Source organism: Hypomesus transpacificus, chromosome 22 (genome assembly GCF_021917145.1).
Source record: "Hypomesus transpacificus isolate Combined female chromosome 22, fHypTra1, whole genome shotgun sequence".
Taxonomy (NCBI): domain Eukaryota; kingdom Metazoa; phylum Chordata; class Actinopteri; order Osmeriformes; family Osmeridae; genus Hypomesus; species Hypomesus transpacificus.
Genome location: NC_061081.1, coordinates 7287145 through 7307872, shown reverse-complemented (window position 1 = coordinate 7307872; position 20728 = coordinate 7287145). Strand labels below are relative to the sequence as shown.

General features: G+C 43.6%; 1 protein-coding gene across 5 annotated transcripts in view; it reads left to right on the top strand.

Moving 5' to 3' along the window:
• The first annotated feature begins 491 nt into the window (after nucleotides 1–491).
• Nucleotides 492–20728, top strand: part of sptan1 (spectrin alpha, non-erythrocytic 1) — a 31688-nt gene continuing 11451 nt past the window's right edge. For 2 of the 5 annotated variants that reach the window (XM_047045919.1, XM_047045917.1), the window contains exons 1-31: nucleotides 493–603; nucleotides 7244–7483; nucleotides 8062–8187; nucleotides 9163–9303; nucleotides 9804–10084; nucleotides 10228–10372; nucleotides 10518–10672; nucleotides 11165–11300; nucleotides 11589–11690; nucleotides 11912–12049; nucleotides 12232–12342; nucleotides 12538–12615; nucleotides 12743–12898; nucleotides 13180–13384; nucleotides 13517–13698; nucleotides 13918–14161; nucleotides 14426–14548; nucleotides 14669–14886; nucleotides 14977–15069; nucleotides 15303–15437; nucleotides 15820–15968; nucleotides 16671–16869; nucleotides 17150–17254; nucleotides 17543–17575; nucleotides 17827–17862; nucleotides 18623–18670; nucleotides 19266–19357; nucleotides 19577–19721; nucleotides 19915–20096; nucleotides 20186–20285; nucleotides 20449–20646. In XM_047045919.1, coding sequence (XP_046901875.1) covers nucleotides 7247–7483; nucleotides 8062–8187; nucleotides 9163–9303; nucleotides 9804–10084; nucleotides 10228–10372; nucleotides 10518–10672; nucleotides 11165–11300; nucleotides 11589–11690; nucleotides 11912–12049; nucleotides 12232–12342; nucleotides 12538–12615; nucleotides 12743–12898; nucleotides 13180–13384; nucleotides 13517–13698; nucleotides 13918–14161; nucleotides 14426–14548; nucleotides 14669–14886; nucleotides 14977–15069; nucleotides 15303–15437; nucleotides 15820–15968; nucleotides 16671–16869; nucleotides 17150–17254; nucleotides 17543–17575; nucleotides 17827–17862; nucleotides 18623–18670; nucleotides 19266–19357; nucleotides 19577–19721; nucleotides 19915–20096; nucleotides 20186–20285; nucleotides 20449–20646 — 4293 coding nt within the window. In that variant the 5' untranslated portion in view covers nucleotides 493–603; nucleotides 7244–7246. Of the gene's footprint in view, nucleotides 604–3091; nucleotides 3191–7243; nucleotides 7484–8061; nucleotides 8188–9162; nucleotides 9304–9803; nucleotides 10085–10227; nucleotides 10373–10517; nucleotides 10673–11164; nucleotides 11301–11588; nucleotides 11691–11911; nucleotides 12050–12231; nucleotides 12343–12537; nucleotides 12616–12742; nucleotides 12899–13179; nucleotides 13385–13516; nucleotides 13699–13917; nucleotides 14162–14425; nucleotides 14549–14668; nucleotides 14887–14976; nucleotides 15070–15302; nucleotides 15438–15819; nucleotides 15969–16165; nucleotides 16223–16670; nucleotides 16870–17149; nucleotides 17255–17542; nucleotides 17576–17826; nucleotides 17863–18622; nucleotides 18671–19265; nucleotides 19358–19576; nucleotides 19722–19914; nucleotides 20097–20185; nucleotides 20286–20448; nucleotides 20647–20728 lie in introns of those variants that run through there. The other 3 variants (XM_047045921.1, XM_047045918.1, XM_047045920.1) reach the window with 3 other exon arrangements.

The window sequence follows — 20728 nt, the reverse complement described above, 5'->3', positions numbered from 1 at the left end:
AAGATGCATGTTGAAGGCAGTTTGGACGGTATCAAAAACTGTGAGACGCTGTTTGGGAATGCGCCATTTCTGATCACCGTCATCTGATGGTTGTGTGTCCCATGGTGATGTTTGTGTATAGTGGTACAGGGGCTGTTTAATAAATACCCGTTTGAAAGACATTTAACTGTCTTTAGCAATTGTTATTCTTAGATTGCTCGATGTAGGCCTATGTGTGTAGGCTAGCATGTGTTCCATAGACTGTCTATGTAGCTATATCCATCCATACATCCATCCAAAATTGTGATTGGCGTGAGAACATTTTGTATGAGAACCCCACTCTTCTTTCAGTGGTGTGTGTGTGTCTGGCATTGTGGTTCCAAACAAATTTGATGGTTTAAGTTTACTAGTACACCATCAGTTGGAACCACGACCTCTAACGGCTGTTCGGCATCGTAACTCGGTATCTTCCGACAGTTTCCGTCATTTTCGGTTCTCGCTGCGGTGTATGTCGTCACTGCATCATATTCACCAGATAGACAACCTTTGGATCCGACATCATAAGGGTACTGTTGCCCGATTCTTCGATCCAGTTCTTGAAAGCCTCTCACGTTTATTGCAAAGGTAGGCATTATGCATTATTCATTATGTATACTTAACACATATTCGAACAATTTAATTCATTAAATTGTATGTTCTTTTGTTGGCCTCGATTAACAGTATGTCAGAATGCTACCTAACTAACTAGCATAGCTAGCTATAATTTGGTTCTAACCTAGCGCCGACGTTATTCCTCCGCTAGCTAGCTAGTTAACACAATTATTCAATTGATGCTAGTTAACTTAGAAAGCTACTGTGGCAGCGTCAGCGCACCTTGTATCACATTGTCCATTATCTATCGGAACTTTTTTGCATAACCATCATCACTGATATGGGGACCAATGTTAGCAGAATAAATAACATTGCCTAGTAGTATGGCTGCTAGCCGACCTTTGCTCGCGCAGAGTAGCACGAGTTTACACGTAACTAGCTATACATTATGTCCAGAAAATGTTTCCGTATAATGTTATTAAAGGGATTAACTGCATACACTGGAATGCAAAATTGTAATTCTACAATATCACTTTTATTTCAATGGAAAATATGCACATTATCGCCGCTAGACAGTTGAGTATTTGTCGGCCTTAATCGACGACGGACCCGCCCAGCATTGTTGGAATGCTAGCGCACAAATGGCTCCAGCTGTTATCTGACCAACGCCTACATGTATGACATAACGGCAATGATCACACTTTCTTCTAGTGAAATACAGAAAAACGTCTGATTATTACTTTAAAGATTGTTGTTCACTGTCAATAAAATTGTTTTTACAGAAGATAGCTTATGTAGAGATGTGAGTCTCAATACGTTGCATCTGGCTGTTTCATGCATGCTCGTCGGTTCGGGTTCGGTTTCTCACATTGGTAATAGTATGAGATTCAGAATATGTCTCGGGCAGTGGTATAATGGGTCACTTTTGTGCTTAATGTTAGAAAATCAGTATGCAAGGTTTTGGGATTTTGTATTCGCCAAGTCTATATTTGGCGTGCACAGATGGGACCAGTAGGCTTTGCATCCTGTGATCAGTTTTATTAAGTTGTGGTAGACAAATAGGGTCACATCAAGTTGATGAACATTGTTAATTTGGACAGGGTGACTCATTAAGTCCTGCATCATTGCTTTTGACTGTCTAACAAGCTTTTTTGGAGAGTGGCATCACTTATTGGTTAGTTATGCCCCTCCCCACTCAAAAAAAAATCCAGAGATCTCATCCATCAGAAGCCTGTGATAGTCCTATGAGTGAATATCCACTCTTGTGGTCTCAAGTATACATCAGTGCTCATTTACTAATTGAGTTATGATAGTGTCCAAAAAAGGCAGATTTATTTTGTTTATAGCTATACCAGGGGTTGAGCTTCCTGCAGATGGTTGTGAAGGATAAGAATCAGTGAACAATGGGTGTTCTTTTTACATACTTAACTTTTTGGCCTTGATAGTTCATAGACTACCAAAAAAAAATGGAAATGCCATCTGTCAGTCCTCTCACCAAGTTGGGACGTAACTTCCTTGTTCACTGACTGAGACGGCGTGGCCGGAGTGATGTGCCCACTGTGCAGTGTTATCCAAGTCACTGAACAAGGAAGTGACGTCCTAACTGAAGACCCTACTCATAAAGAAAAGTATGTTTTTATTTTGTCTTTGAATGGATTACACCCACGTTGGTGCCAACATTTCTAAATACCTATATGATCATTTTCATTGCATTTGTATTGGGCTCAGTAATAGCCTAAATTAATTTGGACTGAGAATGGGCTATCATGCTTGGCTTGCACATGTTAAGTCTTCCATTTACCAATGGCCTTGTTGTCCAGCAATTTAGGTATTGCCAGAATATCAGGTATCAAGCTGCATTCATTTGTAACTAGATCTAGTGCTACTTTCCCCTTCTTGCCTGAGACTAGATTAGTTAGTGGGTGTTTCAATATGCAAAGATCTGAGCTAGTGGATCACTTCAGTTACCTAAATAATTACAAGTGTATTGGGTTGATTCTGTTACACTGTTAGTTGGATTGGAAGCCTATAAATGTTTGACTTTATTTTATTATGAATCCTTCTTACTTATTACACTTCATAGTCATCTATGTGTGTATTCCAATACATTATTTTAGTGTGATTAAATCCTTATTGATTGTTATGTTCACCGTTGTGCCCTGTAGCCAGCCACCAAAGGCAACTGACACCATGTCCAAGTTTGTTAAACCCAAACTGAAGGTAAAAACGTGTGTCATTCGAGTGTGTTTTCTGTGTGTGCTTTTCGAGATGTTGTTCTAGGTGTAGCCTACGTTGTAGGTTTATCTAGACAGATCAATGCATGGAAGGTTCTGGAATGCTGATAGCAGAGGGTTAAGTATTTGAAAGTAAATGATGTTGTTTTGCTGAGTAGGGAAAGTGAAGGATGAAAAGGGAGAGAGAGATGGATAGAGAGAAGGGATAGGCTGGTCTTGGCTTTCTCCCCACATTGCCTAGCCACTGCAGGGGCAATGCGTCTGTTTGTGCTACAGAGGACGTAAGACGAGAAGGAATGGTGTTGTTTTTGTCTCCTTTTGCCTTAGTAAAGACTGTTTTTGGAGGGTAGGCTCTACAGACTGGCTGTATATCCACATCACCACAGGTACTGATGGTATACAATAAGGCAATAGATAAAAACAGTAAAATATCTTAAATTACTGGTGTAGTCGGTTCTTGTGTAGGCTTTAAGACACAAGATTTGTTTCTTAAATTGTCTTTATTTCTTACGTAGCTCTGTTATGTATAAGAAGATTCATAATGGCAGACTTGAAAGTAAAGGTGCACCTTGACTGATCTGTAAATCTATCTTAAATCAGTTTTTAATTTGATAATAGATTTCACTAGATGTGCATGTGCACATTAATAAGAATGAATCTAGGCTGATTGAAGAACAAGTGGGTGAGGCTTAATATATGTAAGATGATTGACTTATGACTGAGACATTAAGGGTACTGTGATGGATTTTAGCTGCATGGTAAATGAATAATAGTCAGGCGTGTTTTTACTGCATGCTGTGTGTGTGTTTTTCTATTTGCATATCTGTATTAGATTTTTTTTATGTGTAACCCTTGGCCTAAAGTGTACAATAGTTTAAGGGTGTTGTCACACTTTGTCCCTTTTAGCTCTCTAAACAAATTCAGATTGATTAGTCAGATTTTTTGCGCATAGTGCCATGTCATTTTTAATACCGAACCTAAACAAAAGGCATAAGGAGAAACCTGATTGGACAGCTTTCATGGTTCAAATTTAGTGCGCACCAAACAAGCGGACCGACACCGCCTGAATTGTGGGGTCTCGTTTCGCTTCCAAGAAAACTCTGGCGCGGTTGGACTGATATATGAACACTATATGGACCAAAGATGCCTAAACACCTAACTCCTTGTGTCTGTATGTTAAAAATACCAGTGTGAACGATAGAGACCTTGACCAAATCATTTTCTCTAGAAAACCGAACTGTGTGTGAAGTGTGAACACACCCTGAGAGGACTGAGTTTGGTTTGTTCAATAAGGACTATACTATATGTGAAATCACCTTAACTGCGCTACTTTCTCATTTCTCAGTCAGTATGTAGTTTTCCTTCAAACCATGCTATGGATTTGTATTGGATTGTGTGACTGCCATAGGACCCTAATTCTTTCCCCCCAATCTTCAGTTTTAAATAGCTGTTTTAAGTTTGGTCTGTTTTATTTTTCTGGGATTGTGTGGCAACAATATTTTCTCCTCTTTAGCATGAATTCTGATTGATAAAAGCATAAAACTAAGAAGTTTTTACTATTTTATGGGACGTATTTTCAAGGCTTTTGATCTTTCAGGTGATGTTCTTCAGTTTCATTTAACATTTGGTCTGCACATTACATATTAGGGAAACAATAAGGTACCGCCCTCGTGTTTCCTGTATATTCCCGTTGGAATTTATCCTCCCAGTATTGCATCATCAGCCATTCACAAACAGTGGTGTCCAAAAGTGTAATTTGGAAACCAGGATGGGGCTTTTTGTTACATGACCTCATCCGTTTCCCCCGCTCTCTCTGGCCTCCCTTTGGGGAGAGGCCTTTCTGCTTATGAGAAGTCATGACTGCTCTACAGAGTTAAACCAAGAGCAGCGTGGAGTCAAGGCCACACTAATGGCTCTCTTTCTTGTTTTAATCCCTTTGTTTCCTCCTGTCTACCTAGTTAGTGTATTGGAAGGCTGTAGCCTGAATAGTTGGAAATCATTTCAAATGTGTTAGTCTAGTTATAGGAAGGCAGCTTGGTCCTACAATAACTACTGAATTATTCAGGTACTAAAGGCAATGCGTAGGCAGTAGTTCTAATGGAATGAATCAATAGCCCATGCCTCCCTCCACCCACTTATGTTGCATAGATTGGAGCCTCACAGGGTCTCTATAAATATTTCTGTCTTTTTTCTCAAATGGAATCTGTGGCACCTCTGTACTTGACAGACCTGATTATGTTGAAGAAGTGGGAATACATGGAACACCATCACATAACAGGCTTGATCGTAGACTACTCCCACTGCTGTATTTCAGCACATTTTCTCTGTGAGCTTGGAGGGGTCTGTTCACTATACTTTTCAGTATTGTAATGTGTGGGTGTGTGCGAGAGAATTCCGCCATGGTAGAAAAACACTATGTAAAAATGGCAGTGAAATGGAGGACGAGTAGGTGTTATCTGCCATTAACAGCATCAGAATGTTGTGCTATCTGCCGTTGCAGATGTACTGTACTTTGGGCTTTCATGTGGAAAAGGACACTTTCTAGTTCAAAGTGGCCTCTTCTATTTTACTTAACTATGAATTCCCTCATCTACAGTTTGCAAACCCTTGTCTTGGAATCCACTGACCTGTTCAGATTCTCACTGGAGTGAGTGTCGCACCTGACTGTAAAATGTGCTGTGTCATCCGCATTTACGTCATGCCCTATGCGAAATGACACCACTGTAGAAAGGTTGTTTCACTAAAGACTTACTGTTATTTGTCCATGTAACTGTCTGTGTGGTCAGTCCTGTGATCTTTATTCTTCATCCCTCACAGGCAAATATCTGGCTAGAACACAGCACTAAATCCAGGGATGATTTAAATCCTCCTGAATTGGGACCAGTGGTGGGGGATGGGTCTCGGTTGGGGGAGGGGAGACATGGTTATCAGCTGGCCATAGCCAGTTGCTGTTTACAGAAATGGGGCAGTGTGGAGAGGATGGTAATCCTTTATTTTAATATTTTTTTCCTTTAAAATCGAGTCAGTATTTCAAATATTTACAGTAGATGGAGTTGGTCTAGTGCCACATGAAATGCCCATGTTAAGCCGTTGGGTATTTATAAGATTTCATGACACCTTCATGAAAGCACTCATGACATGTCCATGAATTTTGTTGTACCATTCATAGCGACCTTTATAGTAACAACCTTGCCACACCACAGCCACATTAATTTGGATTCATGATGGACCACATTTTGTAGATGTTAGTGTAGAGGTGCATCTTGGTTTCCAGGATGTTGTTTGTAGTTTAGTATATTTGTTTTTCTTCCCACTCACCTCTTCAGATTTCTCTGCGTCTGTCCTGACTCCTAACATTTTCATCATTATTCATTCCCACATGGTGTATCGCCTCCAGGGCTGGCCTGCTCTCATTTTCTTTCTGGCCTACTATCTCATTCTACCCACATGAGGGCCATTGACCTTGAGTTGGTTAAGCATATCAAAGTTATTTCCACTGAAATACAATTGCCACTCTGTTCACTGAATTCTGTTCTTAATGCAATGCAGTGTAGTCAGCAGCTTTGCCAATTACATTCTTTATTCCTTAAGACGTAATTATGAGGACTCTTTTGTATGATGGATGGATGTCATTCTTTGATCATTTCCTTTATTTCATACCTGTGTAACGGGTTGCGTGGGTGCATGTGGATTTGTGTGCGCTTGTTAGGACCTATTCACTTTAACAGAATGTGACTAGGGGCACAGGATGGGTTTAGTAATGGGGGGGCTGACGACTGCAGTCCCATTGTGATGTGAAGCTTGGTCACTGTTTGTTCAGAGCTGTGTGGAATTTTGTCCCACCCCATCACACCCCACCCCACATCATTCTCGTTACAGCTGCTAGCCTCACAAGAAGCTAGTTTAACTGGCCACAGCAGCTATTTCTCCCTCAAGATAGCTACATATCCTCGTCTTCTCCTTTTTCCTTTCTTGAAGTCCAGTGTCTGACTTGGTTAAGACCATTTCAGTGGTGAGTTAAAAATCCATAATGGGACCACTGTATTACAACAGTCTACTTTATGAATGTGAAAAGGCTGTAGAATCTTCCAGTGTGCTATTGGAACTAAACGAATGGGGGTAGGCTAATTTTAAACGGCCAAGTAAGAATTCTGGAGAACATTCTCGCGTAGCCATGGCAGCCTTGGACTAAGCACTGAGTGTTCTCTGCATAAGGAAGTCCAAATGGGAGCTGCCATAATGGACAGAAAAACTGTTTATCAAGATTGCTGCCAGAACCTCCCCAGGAGTTATCTTGCATGCTTTCTTCTGGGGGAACGTTCTACTTCCTGCTGTAATTGCAAGCCACTCGTGGTAACACAAGTGATGACATTAATATCCAGAGAATCTCACTCAGTTCCAGATCCGTTATTTTACCTCTTTGTTTTCTGTGTGTTAAGAGAATGGATACCAGCGGGGCTAAAGTGCTGGAGTCGGCTGACGACATCCAGGAGCGCCGGCAGCAGGTGCTGGACCGCTACCGACGCTTCAAGGAACTGTCGATGGTGCGCCGCCAGAAACTGGAAGACTCCTATCGCTTCCAGTTCTTCCGCCGTGATGCAGATGAGCTGGAGAAGTGGATCCAGGAGAAACTGCAGATTGCTTCGGATGAGAATTACAAGGATCCCACCAACCTGCAGGTTTGTTTGTGTGACACTTTTTGAAAAAAACCGACCCCATGAGAAGACAATGTTTTTTGCACTTTCAGGGATGAGGATTGCAATGTGTGCCAAATATTCTACTGTTACTCTTAATTCTGCCTGAAATAGGCTAATATAGAGTTTCACCAGTTAGCATTATCAAGTGAAAGGACTTCATGTGTAGTAGCCTACCCACCCACTCAAACTGCAGGGAGGGTCGATGAGTAATGCATCACTACACCAGATGGACTACAATCATGTCTACCTCACTTAGTAAGGCGTGTACATTTCCAAAGTAATAGTATGGTTCGGAATATTGAGTCAGCCTTAGTTTAGTTCAGAGCATTAGCATATACAAGGAACCAGATTCAATTTAATTGCAAGCTTTTACTGAAATACTCCTTGTGTTGACTGTTGTTGGGCTTGCCACTGGCAATTCATGAGCAGCACGACTGTAAACCTTGTGTTGAAATGACTGTCATAAGACCTTTTGGTGTTGTAACTTTGGACACGTTTTTTATGGCAATGCATCCTGTATGAATAGGATACTAAAGTTGCACTGCTTGTCCTCTGCCCAGGGTAAGCTCCAGAAACACCAGGCCTTTGAGGCAGAAGTGCAGGCCAACGCCGGAGCAATCATCAAACTGGACGACACTGGCAACCTTATGATTACAGAGGGCCACTTTGCCTCTGAGACCATACGTGTAAGACACACTCTCACATCCTGATATGCACACACACCCTTCCTTACCATACGGTAACTATAACACTAAATCTTTATTGTCCCAAGTGTTAAATGGCATCTTTGTCACCTTTCCCCAGCACTTGATATTGATGGATGACAAAACAAAATGGTTACCTATCAATGGTCATGACTGAAAAGAGACAGAGAAAGGAAGCCGTTTGAGGATTGGGACACATCCATTCAATTTGAGTTAAAGAAAATAAATAAATCACACTGCATGAAAAATGCAACCAACTTAAGATAGAAAGAGTGTTTGGTTATCAACCCATGCAGCAGTCTCCATACAATGTTTTTAAACCCCTCATGTGTGGTTTAGTCCTACACGCCCTACCGGACTCAACAGAGACCCATAGTAAAAAGTTTCAATATGGCTGAGTATATACAAGTAGGTAAATGGGTGCTGTGAACTGCCTGGACCTTTGTCCCCTTCTCCTTCTGTTTGGCTACTTTAGTCATTATCCTGTGTTTGCTGTGTTTTGAGAGATTTTTACAGCTAAGGCAAGATTAATGCTTAATCTTAACAGGTATGATTGACCTAAATTAAGTTTATTCTCCATTTTCTCATCAATTGATAAGCCCTTTATCTTGTATTGTTAAAGACCGTATTATGTGGACGTGAGTGAAGGTCCATCTTTTCTTAATACCCATCCTTAAGCCGGTGTCGGCTTCTAAATGAGGCGTTTCAGTCATGGGTTTTGAAGTTTGCCTGTCATGCGCTCTGACTCCAGCCTTTCCTGTTGCCCATACTTTCCTCTCCTTATTTCTTCTTTACCTCCACACTTTCCTGAGTTTCATTGTCATTTAACGAATTTCTCCATACATTTGTATCATTCGGTTAAACCTTTTTTCACGACTCCCCCTGTCTATCCCTCTTTGCCCACCTCTCCTTGTCCTCCTCTTTTGTTGACCCTGCTGTCTTTTCTTTGCTGCACAGACTCGCCTGGAGGAGCTGCACCGCCTGTGGGATCTGCTGCTGCAGAAGACCAAGGAGAAGGGTGTGCGTCTGCTGCAGGCCCAGAAGCTGGTGCAGTACTTGCGGGAGTGTGAGGATGCCCTGGACTGGATCAGTGATAAGGTTTGTGTAATTTAAGGCACGGCACATTTTTGAGTGATGCTAAGCTAGGCAAAATGTAAACTCAAACTTTATACCAGGGATTTTCAAATACACTTTAAGAGGGTCCACATACATTTCTAAAGTAGGAAAGGTCCTGCTAGGGATTCTGACATTTGGATCTGCTTTGTCTTTTCCTTCGGCTTAACTTTAAGTCAGCAGCTTCACTCATTCTTTGACCATCTTTGCATCAGTAAATGGCTTTTTGCGTGTTCCCAAGGGCCAAAGCTATACTCAGTGAGCACTCTGTTGTACAATCTGGGAAGGGAATGAACATGTCAGGGAATGGCCAAGAACTTTGGTGGAGTGTTCCTATTGGGCTTCGAGGTCATGCATCCCTTCTGTGTTTTGGGGATACCTTTGCTTGAAATTACTGTCTCACGTTGCGTAGAGGAGTGCAGAGTGTAATGTCCTGCCAACAGTTTGTTGCTGTTGTGTGAAAATGTTAACTTGCACCTATCCAGGAGGCCATGGCCACCTCGGAGGAGCTGGGCCAAGACCTGGAGCATGTGGAGGTGCTCCAGAAGAAGTTTGAGGAGTTCCAGACGGACTTGGCGGCCCACGAGGAGAGGGTGAATGAGGTTAATCAGCTGGCGGCCAAACTCACCCAGGAGACCCACCCCGAGGCTGAGCTCATTGTCAGGAAGCAGGATGAAGTCAACGCTGCCTGGCAGAGGCTCAAGGGCCTGGCCCAGCAGAGGCAGGGCCGGCTCTTTGGTGCTGCCGAGGTGCAGCGCTTCAACAGGTACGTTTGGGATGTGACACTTGCAGTTAAATTGATATACCAGCAAGAGATGATAGACTGAGATGGCAATAATAAAAAAAAAAAGAGCCAAATTGTCACTGTAAAAAGCTGTGGACAGCTAGTCATTGCGTCTTATTCCTTAGGGATGTGGATGAGACCATCAGCTGGATTAAGGAAAAAGAGCAACTCATGGCATCTGATGACTTTGGTCGTGACTTGGCTAGCGTCCAGGCCCTTCTTCGCAAGCACGAGGGTCTAGAGAGAGACCTGGCTGCCCTCGAAGACAAGGTGCGTGCTGGGGCCGATACACCCTTCACAGCATTTGGTCTACATACAGCTTCCCAGACTTTAGATGTGTCTTTCACTCAATTGAATATAGCAATGCTAACTACCTCCAATCCTCCTGATCTCTTCTCCCTCCTCCTGTCCTTAGGTGAACACCCTGGGAGGAGAAGCAGAGCGCCTGCAGCAGACCCATCCGCAGAATGCCTCTCAGATCCACCTGAAGAGGGACGAGCTCATCACTAACTGGGAGCAGATCCGCACGCTGGCCGCCGAGCGTCACGCCCACCTCAACGACTCTTACAGGTGGGCTGGTGGGACGCAGTCATAGCGGGGGCAACATGGACATTATGTTTCATTGCAGACAGATTATTGTTTTCGCTTGCGACTGGGTCTGAGCTGCTCTGTCACTAGTTCCATTAGCATCAAGTAATCTCATTGTGGTTCTAAATGGGTCTCACCTGTGGATGTTTTTTTTAGGTCAGTGATTCCCAACCTGTGGGCAATAGCCCACTAGTGGTCTGTGAGGGTAATGCAGGTGGGCTGGGAAAGCGAACTGTTGGGCTCCTGTGGTGTTGATAAATATATATGATGAGCACATGAACGGATGTGTTGCGGGGCCGCAAAAATAGTTGAACTATGCAAGTGGGCTGCAAAGTGTAAAAGGTCGGGAATGGCTGGTATAGAGCATCCAGATGAGGCCTTGATGACTATGTCTCAGGTAGTTGGGCTTGGTTTTGTTCCGTAAACGGTCATAGCCCTCTTGACTGATAGTCAGAGCGACTCTCTCCCCTGCAGGCTACAGCGCTTCACCGCCGACTTCCGTGACCTGACCAGCTGGGTGACAGAGATGAAGGCTCTGATCAATGCTGATGAGCTGGCCAATGATGTGGCTGGAGCTGAAGCCCTCCTTGACCGCCACCAGGAACACAAGGTGAGGTTACGTCTTGTTTCCAGCCACAAATACATTGTTATTTTATGAAGTTAAATTATGAAAAGGGCCAGATTGAAGGAGAGTCAATACAAGTGAGTTTCATCTTCCGGCGTGTGGATGTATTTTTGGTTTGTTTGACAAAAGATTAATTTAGTAATAGCATAGAAATACAAATGTTCTAACAATATCTACAGAGAGATAACAATGTTCCTTCTCTATGACTATAGCAATGTGTTTGTTAAAGAATCCCATGTGTGTCGACTGACTGTCGTTCCCAACACTGACTAGGGGGAGATTGATGCCCATGAGGACAGCTTCAAATCCACGGACGAGGCCGGCCAGGCCCTACTTAACACCGGACATTATGCCTCTGATGAGGTGAAGGAGAAGGTAGGATTCTTCCTTGCAAATCCACATTTTTTGCAACATGTAGATAGTTGTTCCTTCCTCTTTATTTATTTTACTAGGACTTTTATTTGCCATATTCACTCTATCTTGACTCTTGCAATCCCTGTGAGAGCCACATTTTCTCCATAATACTTTCCTGCATGCATTTTGAACTAGAAAGAATTTGATGTCAGTGATGTGTGTGTGTGTGTGTGTGTGTGAAGCTTGGGGTGCTGACAGAGGAGAAGGAGTCCCTGCTGGAGCTTTGGGAGGTGCGCAGGCAGCAGTACGAGCAGTGCATGGACCTGCAGCTCTTCTACAGGGACACGGAGCAGGTGGACAACTGGATGAGCAAACAGGAGGTACGCCCATCACACACACACACACTCACACACACGTATACACATTAATGTCCATGCACAGACCTTTTAGTTCCTTTCAAAGAATTATGTTTGATATTTTAAATGCTTAAATACTGCACACAACTTGAAATTGGTTCTGTTCCGTTTGTCTTGAAATGTAATGATCCATGTTGTGGTTGAAGGCGTTCCTCCTGAATGAGGATTTGGGAGACTCCCTGGACAGTGTAGAGGCCCTTCTGAAGAAACACGAGGACTTTGAGAAGTCCCTCAGCGCCCAGGAGGAGAAGATCACTGTGAGTACCAACTAGACTCAACCTCAGAAGTATATGAGAAACATCTACAAGCTCTTGGATTGGACTGATATTGGATCCACATTTAGGAGCTTTTTCCATTGCTATACTATTGCCACTTCTCTTTAATAAAACTTTTTTGCTGAATTTTTGGCACATTCAAGTTATTGTTAGCTCATATCTATCCTTCTCATTTAGGCTTTGGATGAATTTGCCACCAAGTTGATCCAAAACAATCACTATGCCAAGGAGGATGTGGCCACCCGTAGAGACGCTGTAAGTATTTAGGACAGAAACTTGCTATGAAAGAACAATATATAAGAAAAAACGATCTTTACAGTTCGTATATTGACATTCCCCCCCCCCCCCCCCCCCACCCCCAAAAAATGCTTTCTCCCGCCAGCTGTTGAGCCGTCGCAACACCCTACATGAGCGTGCCCAGTCTCGCCGTGCTGCCCTGGAGGACTCCTTCCACCTGCAGCAGTTCTTCCGCGACTCTGATGAGCTCAAGAGCTGGATCAATGAGAAGATGAAGACTGCCACTGATGAGGCATACAAGGTAATATTGAACTTCAATTTATTTTGCCTTGAATGTGTGCGTAATTAAGGAGACTCATAAAAATTGCATATTAGAATACCATTATTGACAACTCCGAGAACAAACGGTCTTCATATAGACCTGTACTTTATTTGTTGCTTGATTCTGTTGACCAAGTTATATAAATAAAATAAACAGTTACTTATGTTAGATTCTCCAACATGGTTCTGTATTTTGCAGCCATTTTCTTGTCCCACAACTCATATTCTTATCATCTCCACCCATCTCTGTCTTTATCGCAGGACCCCTCCAACCTGCAAGGCAAGGTTCAGAAGCACCAAGCTTTTGAGGCCGAGCTCTCTGCCAACCAGAGCCGCATCGATGCCCTCCAGAAGTCGGGACAGGAGCTGCTGGATGGAAAGCACTATGCCTCAGACGAGGTGGCTGCCCGCATGGAGGAGGTCAGCTCCCAGTGGAAGAAGCTGCTGGAAGCCACTGAACTCAAAGGTGAGAAGGTTTTTGCGTGTTACAAAGTCAATTCAAAATGGTAGTTGCATTCTAAGGAATGCCCCTCTTTTGGATCATTTTTATGCATTATAAATGTAATCATTATTATTTTGAACTCATCTTTTCTCATAGGCATCAAGCTGCGTGAGGCCAACCAGCAGCAGCAGTTCAACAGGAATGTGGAGGACATCGAGCTGTGGCTGTACGAGGTGGAGGGTCACCTGGCCTCCGATGACTATGGCAAAGACCTGACCAGCGTCCAGAACCTGCAGAAGAAACACGCCCTGCTTGAGGCAGATGTGACTGCACACCAGGTACAACCATAAAACCACTCAAGAACAAACATTAAAACTGATTCATATATTGAGAAAAGTCTCAATCTCATTAAATCTACTTTTCAGTGCAATTCATTTACTGCTGAACTCGTTTCCCTACAATTGTAATGGAAGCACTGACTCATGTCTGAACTGTAGCATGTACCACCTCATCGTTTATGGCGAGGGCTATTCAAACTATATCCTCTAAATGTATAGGACCGTATCGACGGCATCACCATCCAGGCGCGTCAGTTCCAAGAGGCGGGGCACTTTGACGCCGACAACATCCGCAAGAAGCAGGAGGCTCTGGTAGTGCGCTACGAGGCGCTGCGGGAGCCCATGGCGGCCCGCAAGCAGAAGCTGTCTGACTCGCTGCGTCTGCAGCAGCTCTTCCGGGATGTGGAGGACGAGGAGACCTGGATCAGGGAGAAGGAGCCCATCGCCGCTTCCACCAACAGAGGTGCGTTTGCGTGGGGTTAAGCGTGGTAACGCTGGGATGGATGTGCTAATATGAAGGGAACATTCATATATTGCTCATATTAGTCATTTAGACGTTTGTACAATCCTGTTAGAAAGACTGATATTTTTGGGTTACCTGGAGAAATGTCGGAGAGTAGTTCAAGATTGCCTTCACTGTTATTATTTGTCCAAGACAAGGAAGTCCATCTACTAATGAGGATCCAAATAATGTATAAAAAAATATTTGTATCCTAATCTGCCCCAGGCAAAGACCTGATTGGTGTCCAGAACCTGTTGAAGAAGCACCAGGCCCTGCAGGCTGAGATATCCGGCCATGAGCCCCGCATCAAGGCGGTCACCCAGAAGGGAGACGCCATGGTTGAGGAAGGTCGGCATTTCACAAACTTTGTATATCCATTGCCATGTCACAATAATAAAAAGTTATAGCTGTTATCATAGGTAGTAAACAAACATACTCCATACTCACACATTTCTCTGGTACCCCCAGGTCACTTTGCAGGAGAAGAGGTCAAGGTAAAGTTAGGGGAGCTGAATGGCCGGTGGGAAACCCTTAAAGGCAAGGCCTTCCAGCGCAGGCAGGATCTGGAGGACTCCCTGCAGGCCCAGCAGTACTTTGCTGATGCCAATGAGGCCGAGTCTTGGATGAGGGAGAAGGAGCCCATCGTCGGAAGCCCCGACTACGGCAAGGATGAGGACTCTGCCGAGGTGAAGAGAAACGAGTGTATCATGTCTGTGTATCATTTAGTCATGTAGGATGCATGTTCTGAAAAACATCCGAACTTTTTGTCCCTCAAGGCCTTGCTTAAGAAACACGAGGCGCTGATGTCTGACCTGAGTGCCTACGGTAGCAGCATCCAGGGTCTGAAGGAGCAGGCCCAGTCTTGCAGGGTAAATACAACTTTCTATCCTTAAATGTCCAATTATTCTGTTTTCTGCATTGATCTATAATCTTTCCAGGAATATTTTCCCTACCTTGAAGACTTCTAGGGATCAAAGTATTTTTTGTGTTACTACTCTGCAACGGAGAATGTGCTGTATACATTTTTGGATTGCCATTTTATGTGATTTGAATACTTAATCTTATTGTTATCTGAAAAACGTTGTATTATTCTAATCTACAGCAACAAGTGGCACCTACTGATGATGAGACTGGAAAGGAACTGGTCCTGGCTCTGTATGACTACCAGGAGAAGAGCCCCCGTGAGGTCACCATGAAGAAGGGAGACATCCTCACTCTCCTCAACAGCACCAACAAGGTATGGCACATCAATCTGCCTGATTGGATGTTTAGGCCATTGTGAACAGCCTTTTGATGAATCTAAGAGAAAAAAACACAGTGCGGACTAGCCCTGTCTACCTTCGTCATTCTTTCTTTTACTAGTGCAGTGCCTGTTGACGTCTCACAAGATCCATGGCTCCATTACTTAATGCAGCTCAACATGGTGGCAAACGTGTTGATATAACGTGTTCATATAAATAGACCAATTAGTTATGCTAACGAAACTACGCAGCCTAACAACTAAACCATATAATGACAATTCTCAAGAGAATCAAGCCATAAACACACAGACAGACTGAGATTCCTGCCTTTTATAGTTGAATGTTTCAATTGTATTTTCTTGCGTCTCTTTTCTGTAGGACTGGTGGAAGGTGGAGGTCAACGACCGGCAGGGCTTTGTCCCTGCTGCCTATGTCAAGAAGCTGGATCCCACCCAGTCCTCTTCCAGGGAAAACCTTCTGGATGAGCAGGGCAGCATTGCTCTGCGTCAGGATCAGATTGAGAACCAGTAAGAAAAACCAACACACTCTTAATACTGAAGCTGGGCCCCCTTATAGCAAGTGTCTGCTCTAACTAATACTTCTAATCAAAGACCTTTCTCCCTAAGTTCTCTTCTGTCACTAATGGGCTTCCCCCTTTCTTTTCTGTCTCTTTAACTACTAACACCTGTGTATGTCACTGCGTGATCTCCCTGCCACTGTGCAGGCTGGTCACCAAGGAGACGTGCAGCGTGTCTGTACGCATGAAGCAGGTGGAGGAACTGTGAGTAGGACAGCCCCTCTCGATGTTGTGATTGTGAAGCAACGCGTCATACCAAGGAAGTGCCACCCGTGACACTTTTTTCACAGTACCCCATTCTCCTATTAAGTCCCTTGTGAATTTCTCGTTTCTCTCTCATGCCATTGGTCATCTCTTCTATTCCGTTGTGGGATAGAAGCATTGTTTCCCTCCCATTCCTTCCTCTCTTGTCCAATGCCTGTCTGTGATTGGATGGTGTGAGTTACAATTGAGGTGTAGGTTGTTACGATGCATGAAATTAAGTTATGCCAAATACAGAATTGTTGCTATTATCCAGCCTTCTGCCATTCCAGTGGTACCTTCTGCAAGTCCTGCATCAACCATCTTTAGGCATTGTTATAGTTCCTTTTCCCTCACATTTTGCATTTAAACAAGGGATTTTAACACAAGCTGCTGTCTCCTCCTCCCAAAGGTACGGCACTCTCATGGAGTTGGGTGAGAAGCGCAAGGACATGCTGGAGAAGAGCTGCAAGAAGTTCATGCTGTTCAGAGAGGCCAACGAGCTGCAGCAGTGGATCAACGAGAAAGAGGGCGCCCTCACCAACGAGGAGGTGGGCTCCGACCTGGAACAGGTGGAGGTGCTGCAGAAAAAGTTTGACGACTTCCAGAAGGTAACAGAACAAAGTTGTCCTTTTGAAAATGTCTTATGCTTCCTTTAGGTGATACAGAAACACCTTCACAAATGTGCTCTGCTGTAGACAAACTAATAAAGTTTTAAAAACAAATCCTGAATTAATTCATAATAGATGTTTACCAGATTATTTTTGCAGGCTATGCTTTAAAGGCTGCATTTATACAAATGTTTAACCTGTCCATTTCCTGTACTCTGTTGTTCCACTCCTGAACTGTAAGTGTAATTTGCTTTCCGTTATATTCTTCCCTGGCCATTAGGACCTGAAGGCCAACGAGTCTCGCCTGAGGGACATCAATAAGGTGGCGTCTGAGCTGGAGTCTGAAGGGCTCATGGCAGAGGAGGCACCCATGGTGCAGGCCCAGGTAACACTCCAGATCTTTGGGTATCCCACACTTTGTTTGGTTATTGTCATATGAACTGGCATAAATGGATGCACAAAATGCATTTTTCAGAAATGCCTTAACAACTATAGTCTACGTAAGCCTTACAGCCTTTTGTGGAGTTGCGTGATGGGTGATGAAATGATATGTTCTGATGACAGATTGTTCTACACCCTATACATTTCCCAATATCAAATATCATATAAAAAGTTTTAATGAAAGATGAACCAGAATTTGACAGACTAAGACAAAGTTTGTTTCTCTCTCCAGCAACAGGAGATGTTGGGCTCAACTCCTGGCAAAGTAAGACTCCTTTCACTATTGCATGCTTATTTGGGTCCCCATTTGCCGTTCCTTGTATAGACACTACCTGTTTCTTTTGGTGTGTTGACACCAAAAGAGACCTGTGTCTTCTGAACTGATAGAAGGAAGCTCTGTATTTTGTTACAAAGGGGCCAGAGGGAGTTTTTCTGTCCATGTTACTGGGTTGAGTTATCTTGTTTTATACAACATGCAATCGTTGTGCTAAATCTCAAACCTTTTCATTCTCACAGGACGAAGCCGATTCCAAGAATGCCTCTCCGTGGAAGGTAAAATCATAACATTAACATGCTGTGTGGAGAAAACCATTTCTTTGTTGAATCTGTCCATATTCAGCTTTTGTTTTCCTCTTGTCTGGTTGGGGTGTTAAAGGTTCAAATGCAAAAGATTCGATAGCACACACATGTTTGTGCTATATTGTCAATCTTGATGTGGCATTGTACCTGTGCATGCAGATGCTGCATTTGAGGGGTGCACTTAATCATAATCATTACAACGGGAGTCAGATGGCTGAACGGTGAGGGAGTCGGGCTAGCAATCTAAAGGTTGCGAGTTCGATTCCCAGCCGTGCCAAATGATGTTGTGTCCTTGGGCAAGGCACTTCACCCTACTTGCTTCAAGGGGAATGTCCCTTTACTTTACTGTAAGTCGCACTGGATAAGAGCGTCTGCTAAATGTAAATGTACAACAATTAACATAACTCTTTATATAACTTAATTTTACAAAATACAGAAAGCTCTGAGTGGACACTTTTCTTTAGTATGTTTAAAGGTCTAGTATCCACTACATGCACAATTATGGGCATTATTTGCAATCTGGTGGTCTTTAATCAGAGTGATGGTGCTGCTAACTGTCTCTTGGGAAATGTAAAGACATGGGGGAAGTCTTTACACTCCGCTGTGTTTGGTTGTGGTCTTGACTCTTGTGATTTTTGTTTTTGTCCCCAACCCACTCCTTCCTTCCTTCTCCTCCATGTTGTTCTGGATTTGTTTTGGGTTTTTGTTTTGTTTTTTACACTTTTTATTGTAGAATGTACGAATGGCTGTTCAAACGACTGCTAACTTTAATACTATTAAGGTAAGATTTAAAAGAACCTCTTTCCCTTCCCTTCTCACCCGCCAGTTCCTTGCATCTGTATGTTGTTTGGGAGTCTAACCCCCTCATCTCATGGTGATTCTACTGTGAACGGCCTGCTCTGGTTGCCTCGGCCAGACGGTGCTGCAGTATGACTGTTTGTTAGTTCTCCATCCTGTGTATTGTCATAACCATGCATCCAGCTTCCTGCCTGACACACCTAGTTGTTCCTCTCAGTTTGTGTCGTTATTGTCTTCATCGTCATCCAAATATTGTCTGTTTCTCTATCAAGTACACAAAAGAAACCAGCATTGTAAATTATACAGACTGAATTGTGTAATCAAGATAAACCCTAAATCTAAATTTAATTGACATAATAATGCATTCATTCTTCTAATTCATTCATGAAATACAAATATTTAATGGATTTAATGTGTCTTACACACACTTTTGATTTTCAAAATTCCCTTTCAATATATATATATATTTATTATTTGAGCACTGAAAAAGGAAGATTTACAAAAAGTTGAAGGCCCTCCTCAAGCTTTACTGAAGATCTTTTTTAGTCTGAAAACCTTTATTTGCTGGCTTGTTTTAGGAACTGAACAACCGCTGGAGGTCTTTGCAGCAGCTGGCTGAGGACAGAAGCAATATGCTCGGGAGTGCTCATGAAGTGCAGAGGTTTCATAGGTACAAACACACACACAAACACAAATGCACGCTGTCCAAATACTCTCAATGAACTCTTGGAAACAAGTAGTTATTGACTTTTAACTCCAATTGTAATATTAAATAGATACTAGTAGTATAACAGCCAGCACCAATCAAGACTGGAACAATGGAACAACCCAAAATCGTCTCTCAGTACTTAATAGATAGACGTTCATTCATTGCTCCGTTTCTTTCAAGGGATGCGGATGAGACTAAGGAGTGGATCGAGGAGAAAAACCAAGCCCTTAACACTGACAACTATGGCCATGACCTGGCCAGTGTTCAGGCCCTGCAGCGCAAGCATGAGGGCTTTGAGAGAGACCTGGCTGCCCTTGGAGATAAGGTGAAATAGGACATGACCTCTCACATACTCCCAAACACACATTCCCTCTCAAAACACCCAATGTTCCCTTTAAACCTGTTTCTTACAGAAACCTTGGTAATACACGTCTGGTCACCAACCAGATCTCCAAATACTATTAGTCTAATCTTGATTGACTTGACTGATAACTCGCTGCCTCTCCCCCATTGTCCAGGTAAACTCCTTGGGGGAAACGGCGGAGCGTTTGATCCAATCCCACCCCGAAGCGGTAGATGACATCCAGGAGAAGTGCACCGAGCTGAACACCGCCTGGAGCAGCCTTGTGGGTCGCGCTGACCAGCGCAAAGACAAGCTGGGAAATTCCCATGACCTGCAGCGGTTCCTCTCCGACTTTAGGTAAGGACGGAGTGAATGGATAAAGGACAGGAGGAAAGACTGAAGGACCAAAGAAAGACTAAAGCCTAATGGATATTTTCGGTTAACAGAGACTTGATGTCCTGGATCAATGGCATCCGTGGCCTGGTGTCATCTGAGGAGCTGGCTAAGGATGTGACCGGAGCCGAGGCCTTGCTGGAGAGACACCAGGTATTTATGCACATATATGCATAATACACAACTCATAGATGTGCACCAACTCGATGAAGCTTTTGGGGGTGCTACTCAATAGCTATTGGACAGTCTTCTACTTCTTGCTCTCTAAGGCTATTGTTCCTCCATCTCACTCTTTCTCCCACCTCCCTTCTTCCAGGAACATCGTACCGAGATTGATGCCCGGGCTGGCACCTTCCAAGCCTTCGAGCAGTTTGGCCAGCAGCTGCTGGCGCGGGGACACTACGCCAGCCCAGAGATCCAGCAGAAGCTGGAGGCTCTGGACCGTGAGCGTGCTGACCTGGAAAAGGCCTGGGTGCAGCGGCGCATGATGCTGGACCAGTGCCTGGAGCTCCAGGTGATTAATCAATGCATAAAACGTACCATTTTCGCTCAGAACGCAGTAAATACCATTTACAATCATTTATTCAATCAGACCC